Genomic DNA, 21,241 nt, shown 5'->3' with positions numbered 1-21,241 from the left:
ACGTCTGCAACCCACACCACAGCTCACAGCAACGCTGGATCCTTAACCCACTAAGCAAGGCCAGGGATCTAACCGGCAACCTCATGATTCCTAGTCGGATTCGTTAACCACTGAGCCACGATGGGAACTCCTACACTCACATAGCTTAACAAACCCTTACACAGAAATTGCATACTTATTCCTGTATTTGACTTAATTTGGTCTATCTACCCCACACAAACCTCATTCATGGAAACCACTTGAACCTACTAGCCCCCTGAATTGAACAAGCCAAAGAGAATGAATACACCTGACCACAGCCTAATTTAGCCAAAACCACTCCCTCCCTCCAGGAACTCATCTACCAGCTCACCACTGACCTATTATATCTGTAGCCTGGAAAGAAAAGGTAATCTGATCCATTCAGGTTCCTCTCTTGGGAAACTCAACTAAGGGACACCACGTCCTGTTAGAAATGGCACAGAAAAAAAGCAATTATATGGAATGCTGCTGCCATGTTTATGCCTGAGCACAAGATGAATGAGAGTCCTCTGGGAAATCCTTGCATTAAAACTCTCTTCATCTCACCTAGCTTGAAAGCCTCTTTGCTCTTTGTTACCAAAAAAAGCATGAACTGCATGTAAAACTGGTGAATCTGATGAGGCTTTGAATGTACCAAATGTGAATTCCTGTTTTTGTTTGTTTGCTTTGCTTTTTAGGGTGGCACCCACCACATATGGAAGCTCCCAGGCAAGGGGTCAAATCGGAGTCGCAGCTGCCGGCCACAGCCACAACAGCAGCAATGCGGGATCCGAGCCGTGTCAGCAACCTACACCACAGCTCACAGCAACACAGGATCTTTAACCCACTGAGCGAGGCCAGGGATCAAACCCACATCCTCATGGATCCAGGTACGGTTCATTAACTGCTGAGCCACGAAGGGAACCCCTGAATTCCTGGTTTCCACGAAGGGAACCCCTGAATTCCTGGTTTTAATACTGTACCAGAGTTAGGCAAGATGTTACCGTGGGGGAAACGACGAAAGGCACAGAGGACTTCCCTGTACTTTTTTTTTTTTTTTTTTTTTGCAACCTCCTCTTGAATTTACATTTCAAAATAAAAAGTTTTTTAAAAAGCAAGGGCTAACTAAAGCATTTACCTATCTGCACAGGTTCCCTACAACTGTCATAACAAAGTACCATAAACTGAGTGGCTTCAAATAAGAGAGATCTATCGGTTCACAGTTCTGGAGACTAGAAATCTAAAATCAAAGTGCTCAACAAGCCATACTCCCATGAAACCCTAAAGGAATGCTCCCTTATCTCTCTAGCTTCCGGTGGTTTGCTGGCAACCTTTGGTCTTCCCTGGCCTGTAGATGTATCACTTCAAAGCTCAGCTGTCACGCGGCTTTCTTCCTGTGTGTATCTGCCTTCGCATGCCCATTTTCATGTAAGGACACCAGTCATATCAGATTAGGGTGCCTACCCTAACTCGATTATGACTTCCCTTCCCATACTCTGAGCGACAACCCTATTCCCAAATAAGGTCACATTCTGAGGGACTGCAGTTTAGGACCTCAATATGCAGGCACACCTTAGAGACACTGCAGGTGACTATCACAATAAAGCAAGTCACATGAATTTTTTTTTGTTTGTTTCCCAGTGCATATAAAAGCTATGTTTAGCAAAGAAACTCATGGACTTGGAGAACTGACTTGTGGTTGCCTAGGGGGAGGGGGAGGGAGGGGGATGGACTGGGAGTCTGGGTTAATAGATGCAAAACTAGGCGTCCCCGTCGTGGCGCAGAGGAAACGAACCCAACTAGGAACCATGAGGTTGTGGGTTCGATCTCTGGCCTCACTCAGTGGGTTGGGAATCCAGTGTCACCATAAGCTGTGGTGTAGGTCCCAGACCTGGCTCGGATCCTGCATTGCTGTGGCTGTGGCGTAGGCCGGTGGCTGTAGCTCCAATTCAGCCCCTGGCCTGTGAACCTCCATATGCCAGGCGTGCACCCCCCCCACCCCCGCAAAAAAAAAGATGCGACACTACAGCCTTTGGAATGGATAAGCAATGAGGTCCTGCTGTATAGCACTTGGAACTGTATCTAGTCACTTATGATGGAACATGATGGAAGATAATGTGAGAAAAAGAATGTATATATGTGTGTGTGACTGGGTCACTACACTGTACAGTAGAAATTAACAGAACAGTGTAAACCAACTAAAATGAAGAAAATAAAAATCCTTTAAAAATTTTAACAGTTATGCTTACAATATCCTATTGTCTATTAAATGTCCAACAGCATTATGTCTAATAAAACAAAATACATGCTTTAATTAACAAATGCTATATTGCCAAAACATACTAACCCTCATCTGAGCCTTCAGAGAGTCATAGGATAACATCAGAGATCACTGATTATGGATCACCAGAATATAACAATAATGGAAAAGTATGAAATACTACAAGAATTACCCAAATATGGCCGAGATGTGGGTGAACAAATACTGTTTAAAAAAAAAAAATGGAGCTGATAACATTTGTTCAAAGTAGGGTTACCATAAACCTTCAAGTCGCTTAAAAAAAAAAAAAAAAAAAAAAAGAAAGCAGTATCTGCAAAGTGCAATAAAGCCAAACACAATAAAATGTGATGTGTATATTGTATTTTGTGGGGAACACAATTCAACCTATAACACTATCCTATCAAAGACCTAATTTTCTAGAGCCTATTATTTCTCAGAATGGAAACCTTGTTCATTTTGGAGTTCCTGTTGTGCACAGTGGAAACAAATCTGACTAGTATCCATGAGGATTCGGGTTCAATCCCTAACCCCGCTCAGTGGGTCGGAGATTTGGCGTTGCTGTGAGCTGTGGTGTAGGTCGCAGGCACAGCTCAGATCCCGAGTTGCTGCAGCTATGGTGTAGGCCGGCAGCTGTAGCTCTGATTCAGCCCCTAGCTGGGAACTTCCCTATGCTGCAGGTGTGGCCCTAAAAAGCAAAAAAGAAAAGAAATCTTGTTCATTTCATTCATTCAAAAGAACTGGCGACCTCCTGTATGTACCAGTCACTACGTTCAACTCTGTGAATGAAAAAAATGACTAGTAAGTAGAGTCTGGCTCAAATTTAATATCTCTCTTCTCTAAGTATCCAAAACTAAGGCTTCTGACACACTGCTTTTGTGAAATTCTTAGAGGTCAACCTTCATGGTCTAACTGCAACTGCTCACGGGTGTGCAACGAAAGTCAGTCTACAGTAATTCTCTGTAGCACATTCACCATCTGGTGCTTTCTTGTTCATTTGTTAATTTATTTGCCCAATCCCCCCCCACGCCCCCCGCCAGTTGAAGGTAAGTTTTTTGAGTGTAAAGCCCCTATGTCTTTGTCCTCTAATATATCCCTATAAACTCCAAACATTCTTGACCTGGTAGGCACTCAACTATGTGTTAAAAGAATGAATGTGTGGCGTTCCCGTCATGGCTCAGTGGAAACAAATGTGCCTAGGATCCATGAGGACGCAGGTTCGATCCCTGACTTCACTCAATGGCTTAAGGACCTGGAGTTGCCATGAGCTGTGGTTTAGGTCGCAGATGAGGCTCAGATCTGGCATTGCTGTGGCTGTGGTGCAGGCTGGCAGCTACAGCTCGGATTCAGCCCCTAGCCTGGGAACCTCCATATGCCTCAGGTGTGGCCCCAAAAAGCCAAAAAAAAAAAAAAATAATAAGATAAATAAACTTAAATTAAAAAGACACGTGTGAAAAAATGTTAAAAAAAAAAAGAATGAATATGATACCAAAGGACATTCATAGAACATCCAGACTATGACTATATCATCTCTTCCCGTGCTCCTAACAGCACTACTAGGTAGATGCAGGAATTCTAATTTGCACTTGAAATTGAGGCTTTAAGAAGTTTTGATAGAAAAACTCTCCTGACACACAAGCATGAGAAGGAAGAATCAAATGACACATAAAAATGACGTCAAACTAAATGCACATAGCTCAGTTCTGTGCCTCTGGTCACTTTTAGGCTCTTACGTCCAAGTGGAAGTCCTCCCTGTCTGTTATTTGGGAAATTATTCTATTTAATAGACCAGAAATACATTTCATTTTAGTTTCCAGAGATAAAATCCAAACTAGATAGAATTTTTTTTAATGTTTTAATTAGCCACACCTGCAGCATATGCAAGTTCCCGGGCCAGGGATCAAATCCAAATCAGAGCTGCAACCCATGCCACAGCTTTGGTAATACCAGACCCTTAACCCACGGCTCCAGGCCAGGGATCGAACCCGTGCCTCAGCAATGACCCAAACCTCTGCAGTCGGGTCCTTAACTCACTACACCACAGCAGGATAGAATTTCTGATACTTGAAATAGAAACACTTGGAGAGACCTTTGGATTTAAATATAAAATACACTGGTGCTTTCATCTAATCATAGAATCAGAAGATGGAATAAAATCTGGAGTGGCCAACCATAATAAACAGCAACAGCTGAAGCGTCCCAAATATGCAGGGTGCTTGGAGTCAAAGGCTAATTTTATTTAAAAGGCATGTAATTGATCCAAGAAATGACAATTTAAAATCTAAACACTGAACTATCTGAGACTAACTCAAGCCATTTGAAAAGACAGAGTACTTGCAATACAATTTATACACTGAATTTTCACAGTAGTTATTTCATAAAAGTTATTTTCATATAAAACATATTTTATTAAATGGAATGTTTCTTCCTAGAAAGACCTCAGAAACCAAACATCTTGCATTTTACTCCTTAAATAATACCTTCTGACTTGCTATATTACTAGAAGTAATTGATATATATGTATACACACACACACACACACATATACATGAAAGGTTTTTACCTAACCAAATTTGAAACCAATAAAAATATGTCAGCTGCTTGGTCATAGAAATAGAAGTGATTTGGTAAGAAGGAAGGAATTAATATTTGAGCCCAACTGCTCTGGGAACTTTATATATAGACAGTTGATCCTTGAATAAAACAGGTTCAAACTGCACAGGTCCATTAACACATGGAGTTTTTTCAAGAAATACACTGGAAAAAAATTTTGGAGCTTTGTGAAAAAAACTCACAGATGAACCATATAGCCTAGAAATATTTTTAAAAATTAAGGAAGAGTGTATATATCTGTCTGACTGGGTCACTTGGCTGTACAGCAGAAATTGACAGAACACTGCAACCAACTATAATAAAAAAATTTTTAAAGAAAAAAAATTAAGGAAAAGGTATATCATGAATGTGCAAAATATATGTAGATAGTCTCCTTAGGTATAAAGTGAGGGATATTTAATATAAATTAATAATGTATTTGTTTTCTGTTTTATAACTTTGCTTTTAAGGAATTACATTAGAGTACACTAAGCCTCTTTCTCATAATTGGAGAAACGGCACATCAGCCTGTTATCGCAGGTAAGTGGGTTTTTTTTATGTAATAATGTTTCTAATACTGTATTATGACTGACTGTAATATTGTATGCCATAAAAATTGTATAATGATTCACTCATTAGTGTATCATAGTCTAGGCCATCATGAACTAATCATATTGCAGTTTGTCATCAACCATGAATTATTATACCTGTACATAAATATGAATTTTTTTTCATATCTTTTCAATTTGATTTCCAGTGTTAGCAATATGTATAACATCTGTAGTGTTTGTATCATAAGACAATATTGACATAAGTACTGACAGATGTATATCTGATAAACAGATGATGCAAACTTATGGTATCCATAAATACAGTATAGTGCTGTAAATGCATTTTTTTCTTCCTTATGTTCTTAATATTTCTTTAGGTTATTTTATTGTAAGAATACAGTATATAATACATACAACATACAAAATATGTGTTAATTAACTATTTATGTTATCAATAAGGCTTCTGGTCAACAGTATGCTATTAGAGTTAAGTTTTGGGCAAGTCAAAGGTTAGACGCAGATTTTTAACTCCTCAGGAGATCAGCACTCCTAACTCTTGCACTGCTTAAGGATCAATCGCATTCTATTTATTTTATTTTTTTATTAAAGTATAGTTAATTTACAATTTCTGTGCCAACTTCTGCTGTATAGCAATAGTGACCCAGTCCTATCTACATACATCCCTTTTCTTATGCTACCTTCCAAAATGGTCTAACTCAAGAGATTGGACAAAAGTGCCCTATGCTATACAGTAGGACCTCACTGCTTATTCCTTCTAAATGCAATAGTTTGCACCTACTAATCCCAAATTCCCAGTCCATCCTATTCCTCCCACCTCCTTCTTGACAACCACAAGTCTGTTCTCCACGTTTGTTTCTGTTTTTTAGATACATTCATTTGCACCATATTTTAGACTCCACATATAAGTGATATTTGTCCTTCTCTTTCTGACTTACTTCACATAGTATGATAATCTCTTGTTGCATCCATATTGCCACAAATATCATTATTTCATTCTCTTTTCCTTTTTTCTTAAGGCCACACCTGTAGCATATGGAATTTCCCAGGATAGGGACTGAATCAGAGCCACAGCTGTGGTCTACAGCACAACCACAGCAACACCAGATCCACGCAGTATCTGAAACCTATGCTGCAGCTCGCAACAATGATGGATCCTTGACCCACTGAGCAAGGCCAGGGATTGAACCTGCATCCTCAAAGACACCATGTCAGGTTCTTAACCTGCTGAGCCACAACAGGAACTTCCTATTTCATTGTTTTTCATGGCTAAGTAGTATTCCATCGTGTATATATACCACATTTCAAAAGAAAATGGCAATTTTCTGATATTTTAAAGAAAAATAAAAGGACAGAAACTGTAAAAACTCCTTCTCGCCTAAACAGATATTTTCTAATAATAAACACTCTGCCACCAGCTTATTCTTGTCAAAACTTTGATGAGATCTTAATTCCAAGTGCAAACTGAGAAATTTTAGTACCTACACCTTTAAGCCACCACACCTTTAACATCTGCAAACACACAGATGACCAAAGAGGAGGTTCATGAATGTATTACATGCAGCCTGACCATGTCAAAGATATCACACACTTTATTTACACTCCAGTTATAAGCTGTATTAAACGTGAGTGTTCTGTTTAAAAAAAAAAAAAATTCTTTTTGTCTTTTTAGGGCTGTATTTGCAGCATATTAAGTTCCTAGGCTAGTGGTCGAATCAAAGCTGTAGCTGCCAGCCTACCCCACATCCATAGCAAAGCAGGATCCAAACCGCATCTTCGATCTACACTGCAACTCATGGCAATGCCGGATCCTTAACCCAGTGAGCGAGGTCAGGGATCGAACCTGCATCCTCATGGATCCTAGCTGGGTTCATTAACCAATGAGCCACAATGGGAACTCCTGTAAAATAAATCTTTTAACTGATTCCTATCATCAGCCTTGATTCTTAGGGATTGCTAATAATGATCCATCATTTGTACCTAACTATAAATTATTTATTTCCAAAGATATAGTCCCACATTATTATTGGTTTCTCAAGGGTCTGGACCCACCAGAGTATCTACATAAGGACAGTGGTGGGATATTTTTCATATACCAAAGTCGGAATTTAAACCTAAAAGGAATCTAAAGACTCATCCATGGTCATCTTATGGATATTATTGTGGCAAAATGGAAGACAGTGACTTGCTCAGCATCACACAGGGTGTTGGCAGGAGACCAAAAAGGATTAACTGAGCTTAAGTATGTTGCAAATACATCCCAAGATCTGCATGGATAATGCAAAAACATGAAGCACCAGAAACAACTCGTAAACCTTGGACAGTTTTTATTTTTTTTATTTTTTATTTTTTTGGTCTTTTTTGTCTTTTTTGTTGTTGTTGTTGTTGTTGTTGTTGTTGCTATTTCTTGGGCCGCTCCCGCGGCATATGGAGGTTCCCAGGCTAGGGGCTGAATCGGAGCTGTAGCCACCGGCCTACGCCAGAGCCACAGCAACGTGGGATCCGAGCCGCGTCTGCAACCTACACCACAGCTCACGGCAACGCCGGATCGTTAACCCACTGAGCCAGGGCAGGGACCGAACCCGCAACCTCATGGTTCCTAGTCGGATTCGTTAACCACTGCACCACGACGGGAACTCCTGGACAGTTTTTAAACTGTGGTCAACCAACCATGTATGCAGAGCTGAGCTTCAGAAAGAACGTGATCCTAAATAAATGCAATCTGTGGCAGAAATGGGCAGGAAAGATGATATACGAAGTTCAAGGGCACAAAAAGCAAAACAAACAAAAAATTTAAATCAATAGAATAAAAGCCTCCAGGCAGAAAGGAAACAGAAAGAGGAACTAAAGATATGAGGAGGAAATCACTAAAAATACTTGGCTTGAGCAGAAGATCCCAAACCAAATTCAATGATAATTCCAGATAAGAGAACCTATTTACGCCCAACTTTTCACATTTCATTAATGAAGAAATCTACTTTGGAAGATAATGTATTACTTACCAAACCTGCTATTGGTGTGGACAGTCTATTGATCTTCTTAATGATACCAGGTTTAAGCTTGTTAATCAAACTAAAAGTAAATAAAGAAATAACGTGTGCAGTTACAAAAATGCCAGTATCAGTTTAGCATTCTTTTTAACATTCTCAAAAATCATATGTGTCCCTCATCCATCCCCAATATTTTCTTCAGGTCCAAGAGCCCAACAGAAAGCAAACAACCAAGAAAATAAGTCAAAAAAAAAAAAAGGAAAAAGGAAAAAGAAAAGCACTACAAACAGTGGTGAATGGGCCTCTTAGAACATCCAGAAACATTTCTACATTCAAAGCCATGTCCTTAAAAATAGTTCCACAATAATATTTGATTCTGTTTCAGCAGTCAGTTTAACAATCTCTTTCATGGACTTCCCGTTGTGACTCAGTGGTAATGAACCCAACTAGTACCCATGAGGATACGGGTTTGATCCCTGACTTCACTGAATGGGTTAAGGATCTGGCACTGTGGTGTAAATCACAGACATGGCTCAGATCTGGCATTGCTGTGGCTGTGGCATAGGCTGGCAGCTATAGCTCCAACTCTAGCCTGGGAACTTCTATACGCCAGGGGTGTGCCCCCCTCCCAAAAAAAAGACCCTCTTTCATCACAATTTAGTTATCTTGGACCTAGGAACACTTTTTTCTATTAATCATTTTCACTGATTTTCTCAAACGGATCCATGTTTTAAAAGGTAACCGTATTTTTTGCCAGCTTTCAAGGGTACAGTGGACCTCATCCACGTAATTAACTAGTCCCCATGGGTAACTCACTCAAGTCTGTGATCAACTGCTTTGTCATTACCCCAGAATGACTGGGTAAAAGTTAAATGCACCCAAACTCCCCTAAAGAGGCTAGTAGTTACCTCAGAATCTAACACTGAACACATGTACGCTGCTGTTACAGAATCTGCAAAGACATCTGTAAGTCTCAAGACTAGAAAACACTTTTAGAACCCAGCTTTGACACGTGAAACTTAAGAGGACAATTTTTGGTTCTAAATCTAGATTACTGCGAAATTTTATTCTTTTTGCTGTGGTGCTGGTTGCTGTGCCCGATAAGAGTACCCATCCAAGCGTAATACTAAACGCTTTTCTATTAATGCTGGCTTGGTGAATTCATCATGAATCACTGCCGGAAGACAATAATCTGAAACTGGTTCTCCTATTCAGGAAGGCTTCCACAAAACAATTCTTCATTCTCTAGCAGAGCTCCAAATGGAAAGCAAACAGAGGAGGAAGAATCAAACATTTTTAATTTACTGGCCTCTCCTTCACAATGGACAACAGAAAAAAAAAAAATATATATATATATATATATATATATCTGACACTTGTGGAATGTCACTCCTTCAACATTCCAGAGATTTATATATACACTTGAGTGTGCTAAAAATAAAAAAGACAAAAGTCTCCATTTAATAACCTTCAGAATGTGGTTCAACGGGATTCAAAACTACAAAACAGTGGCTTATGAAGATTTAGTCTGGGGAACAAAAGCTGTTTTTCTGTTTTCAGAGTTTCTTCACACCAATATCTTCAGACAACTTCACACAGATGAGAGAACCGCCCCTGAACTTCACGTATTTCCCAGAACTGTTACTTCTTGACTCCTCATTTCTTAGTGGTGCATTGAAAAGCACCTACAAAAGAAGGCTTTCTCTTTTCATAGCCACAGTCCTGTTCTTTCATGACTAGCTGAGGAGCCAGAGAAGAACTGAGCAGGTTTATAGGAAATGACAGTTCAGGAATTCCCATCGTGGCGCAGCAGTTAACAAATCCGACTAGGGACCATGAGGTTGCGGTTCAATCACTGGCCTTGCTCAGTGGGTTAATGATCCGGCGTTGCCGTGAGCTGTGGTGTAGGTCGCAGACACAGCTCGGATCCAGCGTTGCTGTGGCTCTGGCATAGACTGGCAGCTGCAGCTCCAATTCGACCCCTATCCTGGGAACCTCCATATGCCGCAGGAGCGGCCCAAGAAATAATAAAACAAAACAAAACAAACTCTTAAAAAAAAAAGAAATGACAGTTCCAATTTAATTCCAGTGGTTCCCGATTAAAAGTATTTCTTGAATTCTGTTATCGGTGGCCTTCTTGCAGCACACAGTACGAATAACTGAAACACGACTTAACAGAAACCAAGTTCTAGCCTAGTGTAAAGCAAGAAACTCACAGCAGTTGGTAGCGTCTTTCCTAAAGGAGCTTGGATCTTAAAATGTCATCTTTCTGTGACATAAAAAGTTGGACACCACTTAGCACTGGGGCACCATATCAAATGTCAGAGAAGTCTGACATTAGTCGTCCTTGTTAAGGGAACAGTGTCGTAAATTCCTCCTCCACCCATTTGAGTCACTGGTGACTTGAGCCATGTCATTCAATTCACCTGTTTACTTCCCTTACAATTTTTGTATTACAGTGTTAGTAATGTCAAGAGAATTGCTTTTAAATACAGTTTCTGGAATGGCTAATAACAGAGACTACTCTCAATTAAGTCAGCTGAAGGAAGCCAGGGACAGAGGTAAAGGAAACAGCACAGATCAATGCTGCCTCCCAATAACGAGTTAATGGTCTCCTTTCTCATCAGAAAGTGCCAGACCAATTACTGAGAAGCAGCAGACACACAGTGGATCAGCGTCCTCCGCTCCTGAGCCTCCCCATCCATGTACAAACATGGAAACAAGCACAAGGAAAAACGACACTCTGGGTAACATGCAAAGGACCCTCTAAAAAGTGGTGTCACTAGAGGGAAACACTGTTTCATTTTGGCAATTGTTAAAATGGTGTCATTTCCAAGCACCAGAATATGGACTCACAGTTTTGGCAAAGAGTGAACATCCAATGTGATTATGAATCACGAGTAAATTATTTTCATCCAAAATTAGAGGAAGAACTTTTAGGATATTTCTTCTAGGGAGAAAAATTAAGTTTTATAAAACTTTTACTTTAGTGAAATTTAAGTCTCCTAAAGGAATAGGAGCATAGTCTTAGATCAAACAAAATATAAGTGACACATGTAAAAGATAGTACTCCCTTTTACAAATGGAACTTGTTTGCGTAGGAAGCATTCTTACGTTTGTGCAATTCCTAAAGGCAACACTGACTTCAGGTCACTGGCTCTATTCAAGAACTATCAGGGAGTTCCCGTCATGGCTCCACAGAAATGAATCTGACCAGCATCCATTAGGATTGCAGGTTCGATCCCTGGCCTTGTTCAGTGGGTTAAGGATCCAGCGTTGCCATGAGCTATGGTGTAGGTTGCAGATGTGGCTTGGATCTGCCACTGCTGTGGCTGTGGTGTAGGCCAGCAGCTATAGCTCCAATTTGACCCCTAGCCTGGGAATCTCCATATGCCACAGATGCAGCCCTTAAAAGACAAAGAAAAGAAATATATCATATACCATGATAACTGTCCAGACTCCTCTGTGCACAGGGAACTAGAGGCAGCCCAGGGACCACTGTATCTGCCTGCATCCCATGCCCCACCCTTCTAATCCTATATAGGATTTACCCCAACTCCCCGAAGCTTTTCCTCAGGCCATGGTATAAACCTGGCTCTGTGCTCTCCTCACACATCACATCGGAGGTTGCTCTCTTGGTAAGATGAAAAGCAGAACAGGAAACACCTACCTAGTCTCTAGCTACCTCCCATGGTAGGGAACTCCCTCAACAAGGCCCGCCTCCCCTCTCCTTCAGCTCATCCTCCAGTTCCCTACTTACTTTTCGCTTTGACCCCAACATGTATTGTCCCCTCCCTCCAAGGGAGCTGATGTATATAAATGCTAGAAAGCTGCCTCTGTTCAGAAAGCTCATCATGAGTGAATGTGACCTGACCTTAAATATAAGTCAGAGGTGATGCTCCAGGGAAACTGCCCACCAAACTCAGTATGACATCTGGCTCAGGTATATAGAAGGCTTTAATGAGAACTGGACCGTGATGCTCTCTCTTGGTCCCTGGGAACAAGTTCCAAATGCCAAAGCTCATTTCCCTTTTATCAGAAAGCTCTTCAGCAAAGGGAGAAAATGGAAAGAGATCTTTCAACTTTCTACTCCCAAAGATTTTTCCAAATATACCAGAAAGACTGACATCAAAGAGTAGATCAATGCAGTGAGAGTCAACTTTTTAAGCTACGAAGTATTTGGTTAGTTAGTCACACGTATGTATTTCTAATATCTTTTGATTGACTCCATTTTTTTAAATATAGATGCCCACATTAGTCAAACTGTCTCTATCAGTAAGTATTTACTTTAAAAAAATAATAAAGATATGACACCTTTCTTTAAAACTGAAAGGGCAATGCCTTGTTTTATCTGTCATTTGACACGTAATCATTTGCCTAGGTTTCTTCTAGATGCAGACTCTGCGTCTATTAAAGACAGAGCCCTGTGATGGAATGAGCCACAGAGCAACCAGGCAGTAACAGTGCTAAGTGTAAGGATGTCTCTCCTTCCAAACACATCTCCCAGCACTTACCGAAGGGCCTGGCATGTCAAATATTTCATAAAATCCACTGTCTAACTTTTTTTTTTTTCTTTTTAGGCCACGGCATATGGAGGTTCCCAGGCTAGGGGTCTAATTGGACCTGTAGCCGCCAGCCTACACCACAGCCACAGCAACTCGGGATCCGAGCTGCATCTGCAACCTACACCACAGCTCACGGCAGTACCAGATCCTTAACCCACGGAGCGAGGCCAGGGATCGAACCCACAACCTCATGGTTCCTAGTCAGGTTCGCTGACCGCTGAGAACAACGGGAACTCCTCCACTATCTAACTTGGAATGTAGAAATTTTTCTGTAACTAATTCAAAACTTCAATCTTCTCTACAGAAATAAATTTAGAAATTTAGTTTCACTCAAATGCTAGAGATGATTTTGTGGTTCTCCCAAAGAGGACACCTCCCCTCTGTTATTTTTTGTTGCCAGACAAGTTTCACTTTAATGGTCTCTCCTCATGGGCAAATGCTGATCAAGAGGGAAAGCTTCCTATGAGATAGATTAATTTGGACTGGTCCTCTTAAGTAAATTCTTCCCTAAGATTTTTAACTATCTCTAGCTACATTATAAGTTGTAATATTTTAAAACTAAAAATCACAGGGAATAGTGATCACATGTCCATGGCTATAAAAGCATATGTCATTTAAAACTTTTGGACTAGAAGAACGGACCTGTGGTTGCCAATGGGGAGGGGGAGGGCGTGGGATGGACTAGGAGTCTGGGGTTAATTGATGCAAACTACTGCTTCTGGAGTGGATAGAACACAGGGAATTATATCTAGTCACTTGTGATGGAACATGATGGAGAATTCATGTGAGAAAAAGAATATGTGTATGTGTGACTGGGTCATTTCGCTATACAGTAGAAATTGACAGAACACTGTCCATTAACTATAATGGAAAAAATTAAAATCATTAAAAAAATAAAGCTCCAAAGCATTCAGTTCAAATATGACCACTTTAATCTTTTCAAAGACTGGTAGTAAAATTAATATAAGCTTCATTTCCAGAATTCCTGTGGTAGTTATTTTGAATATTGCTGAATTAGGATACACCACCACTATGATTAACAATACACGCTAAGAAGGGCAAGTACATGGAATAGTAACAAGCCAGTACCAGCACAATTGACAGTCATCCTTTCATGATGACCAGGACTTTCTTCTTCACCTCACTGTTATGCCTGAAGCATCCTGAACTGGATCGAGCAAAGTCTGAGCAGCCTGACTGCAGATGCCTCTTATTCTAGGCAACCTGAACAATTATAGCACTAATGGATCTTGCTGAGTAATAGGACATTTCCCAGTGCTACATCAAGAGCACAAGGTGTCTAGCAAACGGACTCTGGGTTCCTGTCCTGGTTCTCCTCTTCACTACTAAGTCACATCGCCAAATTCTGCCCCCATCCCTTTATGTGAATGAGAGGATTCTCATAACCCAATTTGGGTCTTTCCAACTTTTGCTACTGTAAAACTGTTTGGATACGTGTCTATAGGTATATCTCTGTCCGTGTTCCTTACTGTTTCTTAAAATCTATTTCTAGAAATAAAATCATCAGCGTCAAGCTCTTGGGACCTGTCTGAAAAGGAATTTGATGATATGGATCAATCTACTTTTGCACCAGCAGACAGCATTCCTGTGCCCTCCTTGTGGTATCATATGACAGCGACACTTTCCCTCTGCATGTCAGCCACTCACTGCACGATTCCCCCGCCCCTGTGCTGCTGCTCCTTGATAAGCACCACTCTTAAGGGATGTAAAAATTTTACCAGGGTCTTACTGTGTATCACATTTTAGACACGGAAATTGGTTTTTAATATTTTCTCCTAGGGGAGTTCCCGTGGTGGCGCAGTGGTTAACGAATCCGACTAGGAACCATGAGGTTGCGGGTTCAGTCCCTGCCCTTGCTCAGTGGGTTAATGATCCGGCGTTGCCGTGAGCTGTGGTGTAGGTTGCAGACACGGCTCGGATCCCGCGTTGCTGTGGCTCTGGCGTAGGCCGGTGGCTACAGCTCTGATTGGACCCCTAGCCTGGGAACCTCCATATGCCGAGGGAGCGGCCCAAGAAATAGCAACAACAACAACAACAACAAAAAAGACAAAAGACAAAAAAAAAAAAAAAATTTCTCCTAGGAAGAGGCTTCATGCACATCTCTTCCTAAATCAGTAGTCTTTTCTTAGATGCCCAAAAAACCCCACAATTATTGGGAAAGTCTTTCATTTTTTTTGATAAATTTGCTTCCATAGCTTGGCTATTGTAAGAAATGCTACAGTGAACATGGGAGTACATACATCTTTCTGAGTTAGTGCTTTTGTTTTTTCAGGGGAAAAAAAAAAAAAAAACAGAAGTGGAATTCCTAGATTATACTGTAGTCCTATTCTTAATTTTCTGAAGAATTGCCATACTGTGTTCCACAGCAGCTGTACCAATGTACATTCCCACCGCCTGTGCACAAGCGTCCCATTTTCTTTATATTCTCACGAATACTTGTTACTTAAGGTCTTCTTGATGATCGCCATTCTGACAGGTGTGAGGTGGTAGCTCATCTAGGTTCTGATTTGCGTTGCCTGACAATGAGTGATGTGGAACATCTTTTCATCGGTCTGTTGGTCATTTGCTATGTCGTCTTTGGAAAAATGTCGCTTAGGTCCTCTATTTTTTAATCGGGTGGCTTGTTTTTATGATGTTGAGTCGTGGTATATGGTGAGTTCGTAAATTAATTCTTAGCCAATTATTTACCCTAAAACTATTCATCGAGTGACTCATCTCTTCTCCATTCTCTCATAGCTCCTTCATGCATAAGAATGTATTTTGGACCTTGCAATTACATTCATATGTACACTTATAAAGCAATCCACATTTTAAATTGCTGTGCTTTTTCAAGTTTGTCATTTGTTCTAACATTGGAAGAGTCTCAGGAATTTTTCCTTTTAGAACCTTTCCTTACCTGTTTATCTTCCATATGAATGTTAATATTCTATTTATTCTAAGAAAACTCTCACTAGATTTAACATGGCTATTGACTTAAAGTTATAAATTAATTGTCATCTGTTACCCTCTATGGAAATAGAGTTTACCTTTTTTTTTTTTTTTTTGGTCTTTTCAGAGCCACACCCACAGCATATGCATGTTCCCAGGCTAGGGGTCGAATAGGAGCTACAGCTGCTGGCATACACCACAGTCACAGCAACGCAGGGTCCAAGCCATGTCTGCAAACTACACCACAGCTTTCGGCAACGCCAGATCCTTAACTCACTGAGTGAGGCCAGGGATCAAACCTGCATCCTCATGGATACTAGCTGGGTTCATCACTGCTGATCCACAAAGGAAACTCCCCCATTTCTTAAATTATATTGTTTACCATTACATTTTTAACATACAAAATAAAAATACCACACACTCCTCTAAAGCAAAGAGTAGACAGTGTTCTAAGCTTTGTCACTATTGCTTTTTTCCCTTAGAGCTCACATGACTTTCTACGATTGTTGGTCAGAATCTATAAAAATCTATAAAAATTCTAATGACTAAGTCTCTCAAATAAGGCAATTACTCTACTTTTAATTGCTGTTGATACCATTATATATTTGGTCTTTTTTTTATCTTTTTTTTTTTTTGTCCTTTTAGGGCTGCACCCACTAGAGATGGAGGTTCCCAGGCTAGGGGTCCAATTGGAGCTGTAGCTGCCACAGCAACACCAGATCAGATCCGTGTCTGCGACCTATACCGCAGCTCACAGGTAACGCCAGATCCTTAACCCACTGAGTGAGGCCAGGGATCAAACCCAAAACCTCATGGTTCCTAGTCAGGTTCGTTTCTGCTGCGCCACGACAGGAACTCCCATATTTGGTCTTTTGCAATATGCATTTCCTTTTTAATGCTTCTCATTGCACAAACCATAATTTCTCTACCTTCACCATTTCCTGACATACCAAAATATGGTTTTCATGTAACTACCTAAGAGCCTTCATTATTACATCAAAAGTCTACTTCAGGAGTTCCCGTCATGGCTCAGTGGAAAAGAATCTCGCTAGCATCCATGAGGACACAGGTTCAATCCCCGGCTTCACTCAGTGGGTTAAGGATGTGGCACTACAGTGGGAGCCATGGTGTAGGTCACAGATGCAGCTCCGATCCCCAGTTACTGTGGCTGTGGTGTCCGCCGGCGGCTGCAGCTCTGATTCAACCCCTGGCCTAGGAACCTCCATATGCCGTAGGTGTGGCCTTAAAAAGACCAAAATAATAAAATCTGTTTCAATAATAACCTCTTTCTGATCAATTTTAATATGGACTATTTATATCACCTTCATTGGCACACAAGCACCCTCATTTATTTTTAGTAGATCATCATTCTCATTTATTTCTTAGAGAACCTATCACCGAAATATTGTGTGCCTGCCTCTTAAGTCATTTATATTTAGGATGAAAAAGCACTGTAGATGGTACCTGTAGGTTTATGAAACAAGACTGAAGCTTTCTACTTTCAAGTGTGAGGCACGATATTACAAATATCTGCAGAATTTGCAATGAGCATATACAACATGGCCATCACTACAGAAGTGAAATTTTTAAACGGATGTTTGCCAAACTGACCTTCACCTTGGTAATTTTTTTTTTAAAAAAAGCGATGTTTTGCTATATGTGGATATAAAATTAGAGGAAAAAATTGACTGTGAAGCTTAAAAAGAGAGCATACAGTTAGCAACCATAAAACACTGCCATGAAGAAAAAGCAGTTTAGAAAATTTTAATTATCTTGATGTTCCCTTCCTGCTTCAGTGGTTAATGAACCAATTAGCATCCATGAGAATGCAGGTTTGATCCCTGGCCTCGCTCAGTGGGTTAAGGATCCAGCGTTGCCCTGAGCTGTGGTGTAGATTGCAGACTCGGCTCGGATCCCATGTTGCTGTGGCTGTGGTGTAGGCCGGCGGCTACAGCTCCGACTTGACCTCTAGCCTGGGAACCTCCGTGTGCGGTGAGTGCGGCCCTAAAAAGACAAAAAAAAAAAAAAAAATTGTCTTTATAAACTTAAACACTCGCAATCTTTATTCACTTGCTACTGGGTTATCAAATAATATGTTTGAAGTTTATGTTAGTTTAAATGAAGAACACTGGAGTTCCCGTCATGGCGCAGTGGTTAACGAATCCGACTAGGAACCATGAGGTTGCAGGTTCAATCCCTGGCCTTGCTCAGTGGGTTAAAGATCTGGTGTTGCCATGAGCTGTGGTGTGGTTTGCAGATGTGGCTCAGATCCCGAGTAGCTGTGGCTCTGGCCTAGGCCAGTAGCTACAGCTCCGATTAGACCCCTAGCCTGGGAACCTCCATATGCCTCAGGAGTTGCTCAAGAAAAAAATAAATAAATAAATAAAAATAAATAAATAAATGAAGAACACTAATTATCATCACTTAAATTTCAAACAGCTATAATATGAACAGGGTTGATAGGGAGTGCTGGCAAGCTGGAGAGTTATAGGAATGTCTTCCTCAAGAGACTGCAAACCAGAAAGAGCCCTAAGAAAAAGCCTTCACTATTAGAGAAGGGCCTCTGGGCTTTACATGGTGCCCTGGCTAGAAGTCCCAAGAACCCACTGACGTCACTGTCCCCTATTGTGTGAGAATCCCCGGCTCTAACAAAGGACAGAGCCCTCTTGCATAAATGAGAAGTGGTGAGGTTCTCTATTCTGTCCCATGTCTTAAAACAATCACCGAATATCCCACTGTAAATTAACAAGAGGTTTTTTTTGTGTGTTTGTTTTGGCCGCCCCAGGGCAGAGGGAGTTTCCAGGGCAGAGATCAGATCCAAGCTACACTTGCAATGACCTCTGTTGCAGCTGCAGTAACACCAGATCCTTTAACCCACTGTGCCAGGTCAGGAATTGAACCTGCGTCCCGATGCTGCAGAGATGCCACCGATGCTGTTGCACCATGGCAGGAACTCCAACAGGAGTGGGGGTTTTTTAATAATTTTTTTCTTCTTTTGAATGCATCTTTAACAAAATATTGACATAAAGATATAAATAGAAACCGAATTTCTCAAACTAATAGGTGAACATTTATTTGCTACACTCTTTCTAAGCTGCAAGCCATGGAAAGGAAGGCCTGGTGACAGAGTGATAAGAGTTTCCTCAATAACATCAGCCATGAGTTCAAAATGACATAAGCTTCGGATGCATGGCTGACTAGAGGCAGACCAAAGACTTGGCATTACTCCAGGGATGAGAAGTAGAGACTGACTAATCAGAGACACAGCCAATAAGATTACCTTCAAATACATCTTCTTACCTCATAAGGGTAATAAAGAATGTTTTCACTTGCATATTTCCAAGATTGCTAACTTAAGATGAGTATCTGTGAAATTACTAACTCATATCACTAGCTAGATATGTCCCAACTAAATATGTTAGGAGAAATAATTCTGTAGAACCACAGAGCAAGAGAGGACTGTGGATATGTATATGGTGGCAAATTTCTAATTTTTTTAAAATAGTAAGGCAATACTCATGAAAACTAACAAATACTGAAGAGAGACAGAGGAATGAATATATTAGCAAAATTCACAGAAAATTATAATGAGGAGCTGAAATCACCTTACAGACTTCTGTCAATTCTTTTACTAATTAGAAAACCCCGCAGATTTAAAAACAAAAAGACAATCTATGGAATACAAGAAAATAGTTTCGAACAATGTAACTGACAAGGTTTAATTTCCAAAATATACAAACAACTCATACAACCCAACAGCAAAAAAATCAACAACCCAATTGAAAAATGGGCAGAATACCTGAATATACATTTCCCCAAAGAAGACATACAGACGGCCAAGAGGCACATGAAAAAATGTTCAACATCACTAGTTATCAGAGAAATGCAAATAAAAACTACCACTTCACACCCGTCAGAATGGCAACCATAAGTTAGTCTACACTGGGAGTTCCCATCATGGCTTAGCGGTTAACAAATCCGATTAGGAACCATGAGGTTGCAGGCTCGATCCCTGGCCTTGCTCAGTGGGTTGAGGATCCAGCGTTGCCATGAGCTGTGGTGTAGGTCACAGACACCACTCGGATCTGGCGTTGCTGTGGCTGTGGCATAGGCTGGCAGCTACAGCTCTGATTCAACCCCTAGCCTGGGAACCTCCATATGCCATGAGTGCAGCCCTAAAAAAGAGAAAAAGACAAAAATGAAAAATAAAAAAGGTAAGTCTACAAATAACAAATGCTGGAGAGGGTGTGGAGAAAGGGAACCCTCCTACACTATTGGTGGGAATGTAAATACAACCACTATGGAAAACAGCATGGAGGTACCTCAGAAAACTAAATATAGAACTAACATATGACCCAGCAATCCTATTCCTGGGCATCTATCGAGACAAATTTTTCCTTGAAAAAGGTACATGCACCCCTATGTTAACTGCAGCACTATTCACAATAACCAAGACAGGCAAACAACCTAAATGTCCATTGACAGGTGAGTAGATTAAGATGTGGTATATATACACACAATGAAATACTACTCAGCCATAAAAAAGAACAAAATAATGCCATTTGTAGCAACATGGATGGAACTAGAGACTCATACTGAATGAAGTCAGTCAGAAAGATAGAGACAAATGCCATATAACATCATTTATATCTGGGATCTAATATACAGCACAAATGAACCTATTTACAGAAAAGAAACAAACTCACGGACATGGGGAACAGACTTGTGGTTGCCAAGGGAGAGAGGGAGGGAATGGGATGGACTGGGAGTTTGGAGTTAGTAGATGCAAACTATTGCATTTGGAGAAAAAGCAATGAGATCCTGCTGTATAGCACAGGGAACTGTATCTAATCACTTGTGATGGAACATGATGGAAGATAATGTGAGAAAAAGAATGTGTATATATATATGTATAACTGGGTCACTCTGCTGTAGAGCAGAAATTGATGGAACACTGTCAGTCAACTATAATAAAAAAATTTTTCTTTAAAAAAAGCAAAACCTGCAGCTCCTGTTGTGCACTGCAGAAACAATCCGACTAGGAACCATGAGGTTGCAGGTTCGATCTCTGGCCTCACTCAGTGGGTTAAGGATCTGGTGCTGCCTTGAGCTGTGTCCAGCAGCTATAGCTCCAATTCAACCCCTAGCCTGGGAACCTCTGTGTGCTGTGGGTGCAGCCCTAAAAAGAAAAAAAAAAAATAGGCAAAACCCCCAGATTAGATTTTGTTCATTTCACTGCTTAATAAAGTTAAGACAGATTACATGTCTAAGGTATACAGTAAAATAATTGTAACAATA

General features: G+C 40.6%; 1 protein-coding gene across 31 annotated transcripts in view; it reads right to left on the bottom strand.

Moving 5' to 3' along the window:
* Window positions 1-21,241, bottom strand: part of LMO7 (LIM domain 7) — a 221,938-nt gene that overhangs the window by 121,027 nt on the left and 79,670 nt on the right. For all 31 annotated transcript variants that reach the window (XM_021065682.2, XM_084981953.1, XM_021065686.2 and 28 more), the window contains exon 3: window positions 8,442-8,511. In XM_021065682.2, coding sequence (XP_020921341.2) covers window positions 8,442-8,511 — 70 coding nt within the window. The remainder of the gene's footprint in view (window positions 1-8,441; window positions 8,512-21,241) is intronic.

The sequence above is a fragment of the Sus scrofa genome, chromosome 11 (genome assembly GCF_054392235.1).
Source record: "Sus scrofa isolate SSC_HxYL_T2T_F1_AM1 chromosome 11, Sscrofa_HxYL_maternal_Yorkshire_Landrace_v2.0, whole genome shotgun sequence".
NCBI lineage: Eukaryota > Metazoa > Chordata > Mammalia > Artiodactyla > Suidae > Sus > Sus scrofa.
This window is presented reverse-complemented; position numbering and strand designations above follow the sequence as displayed.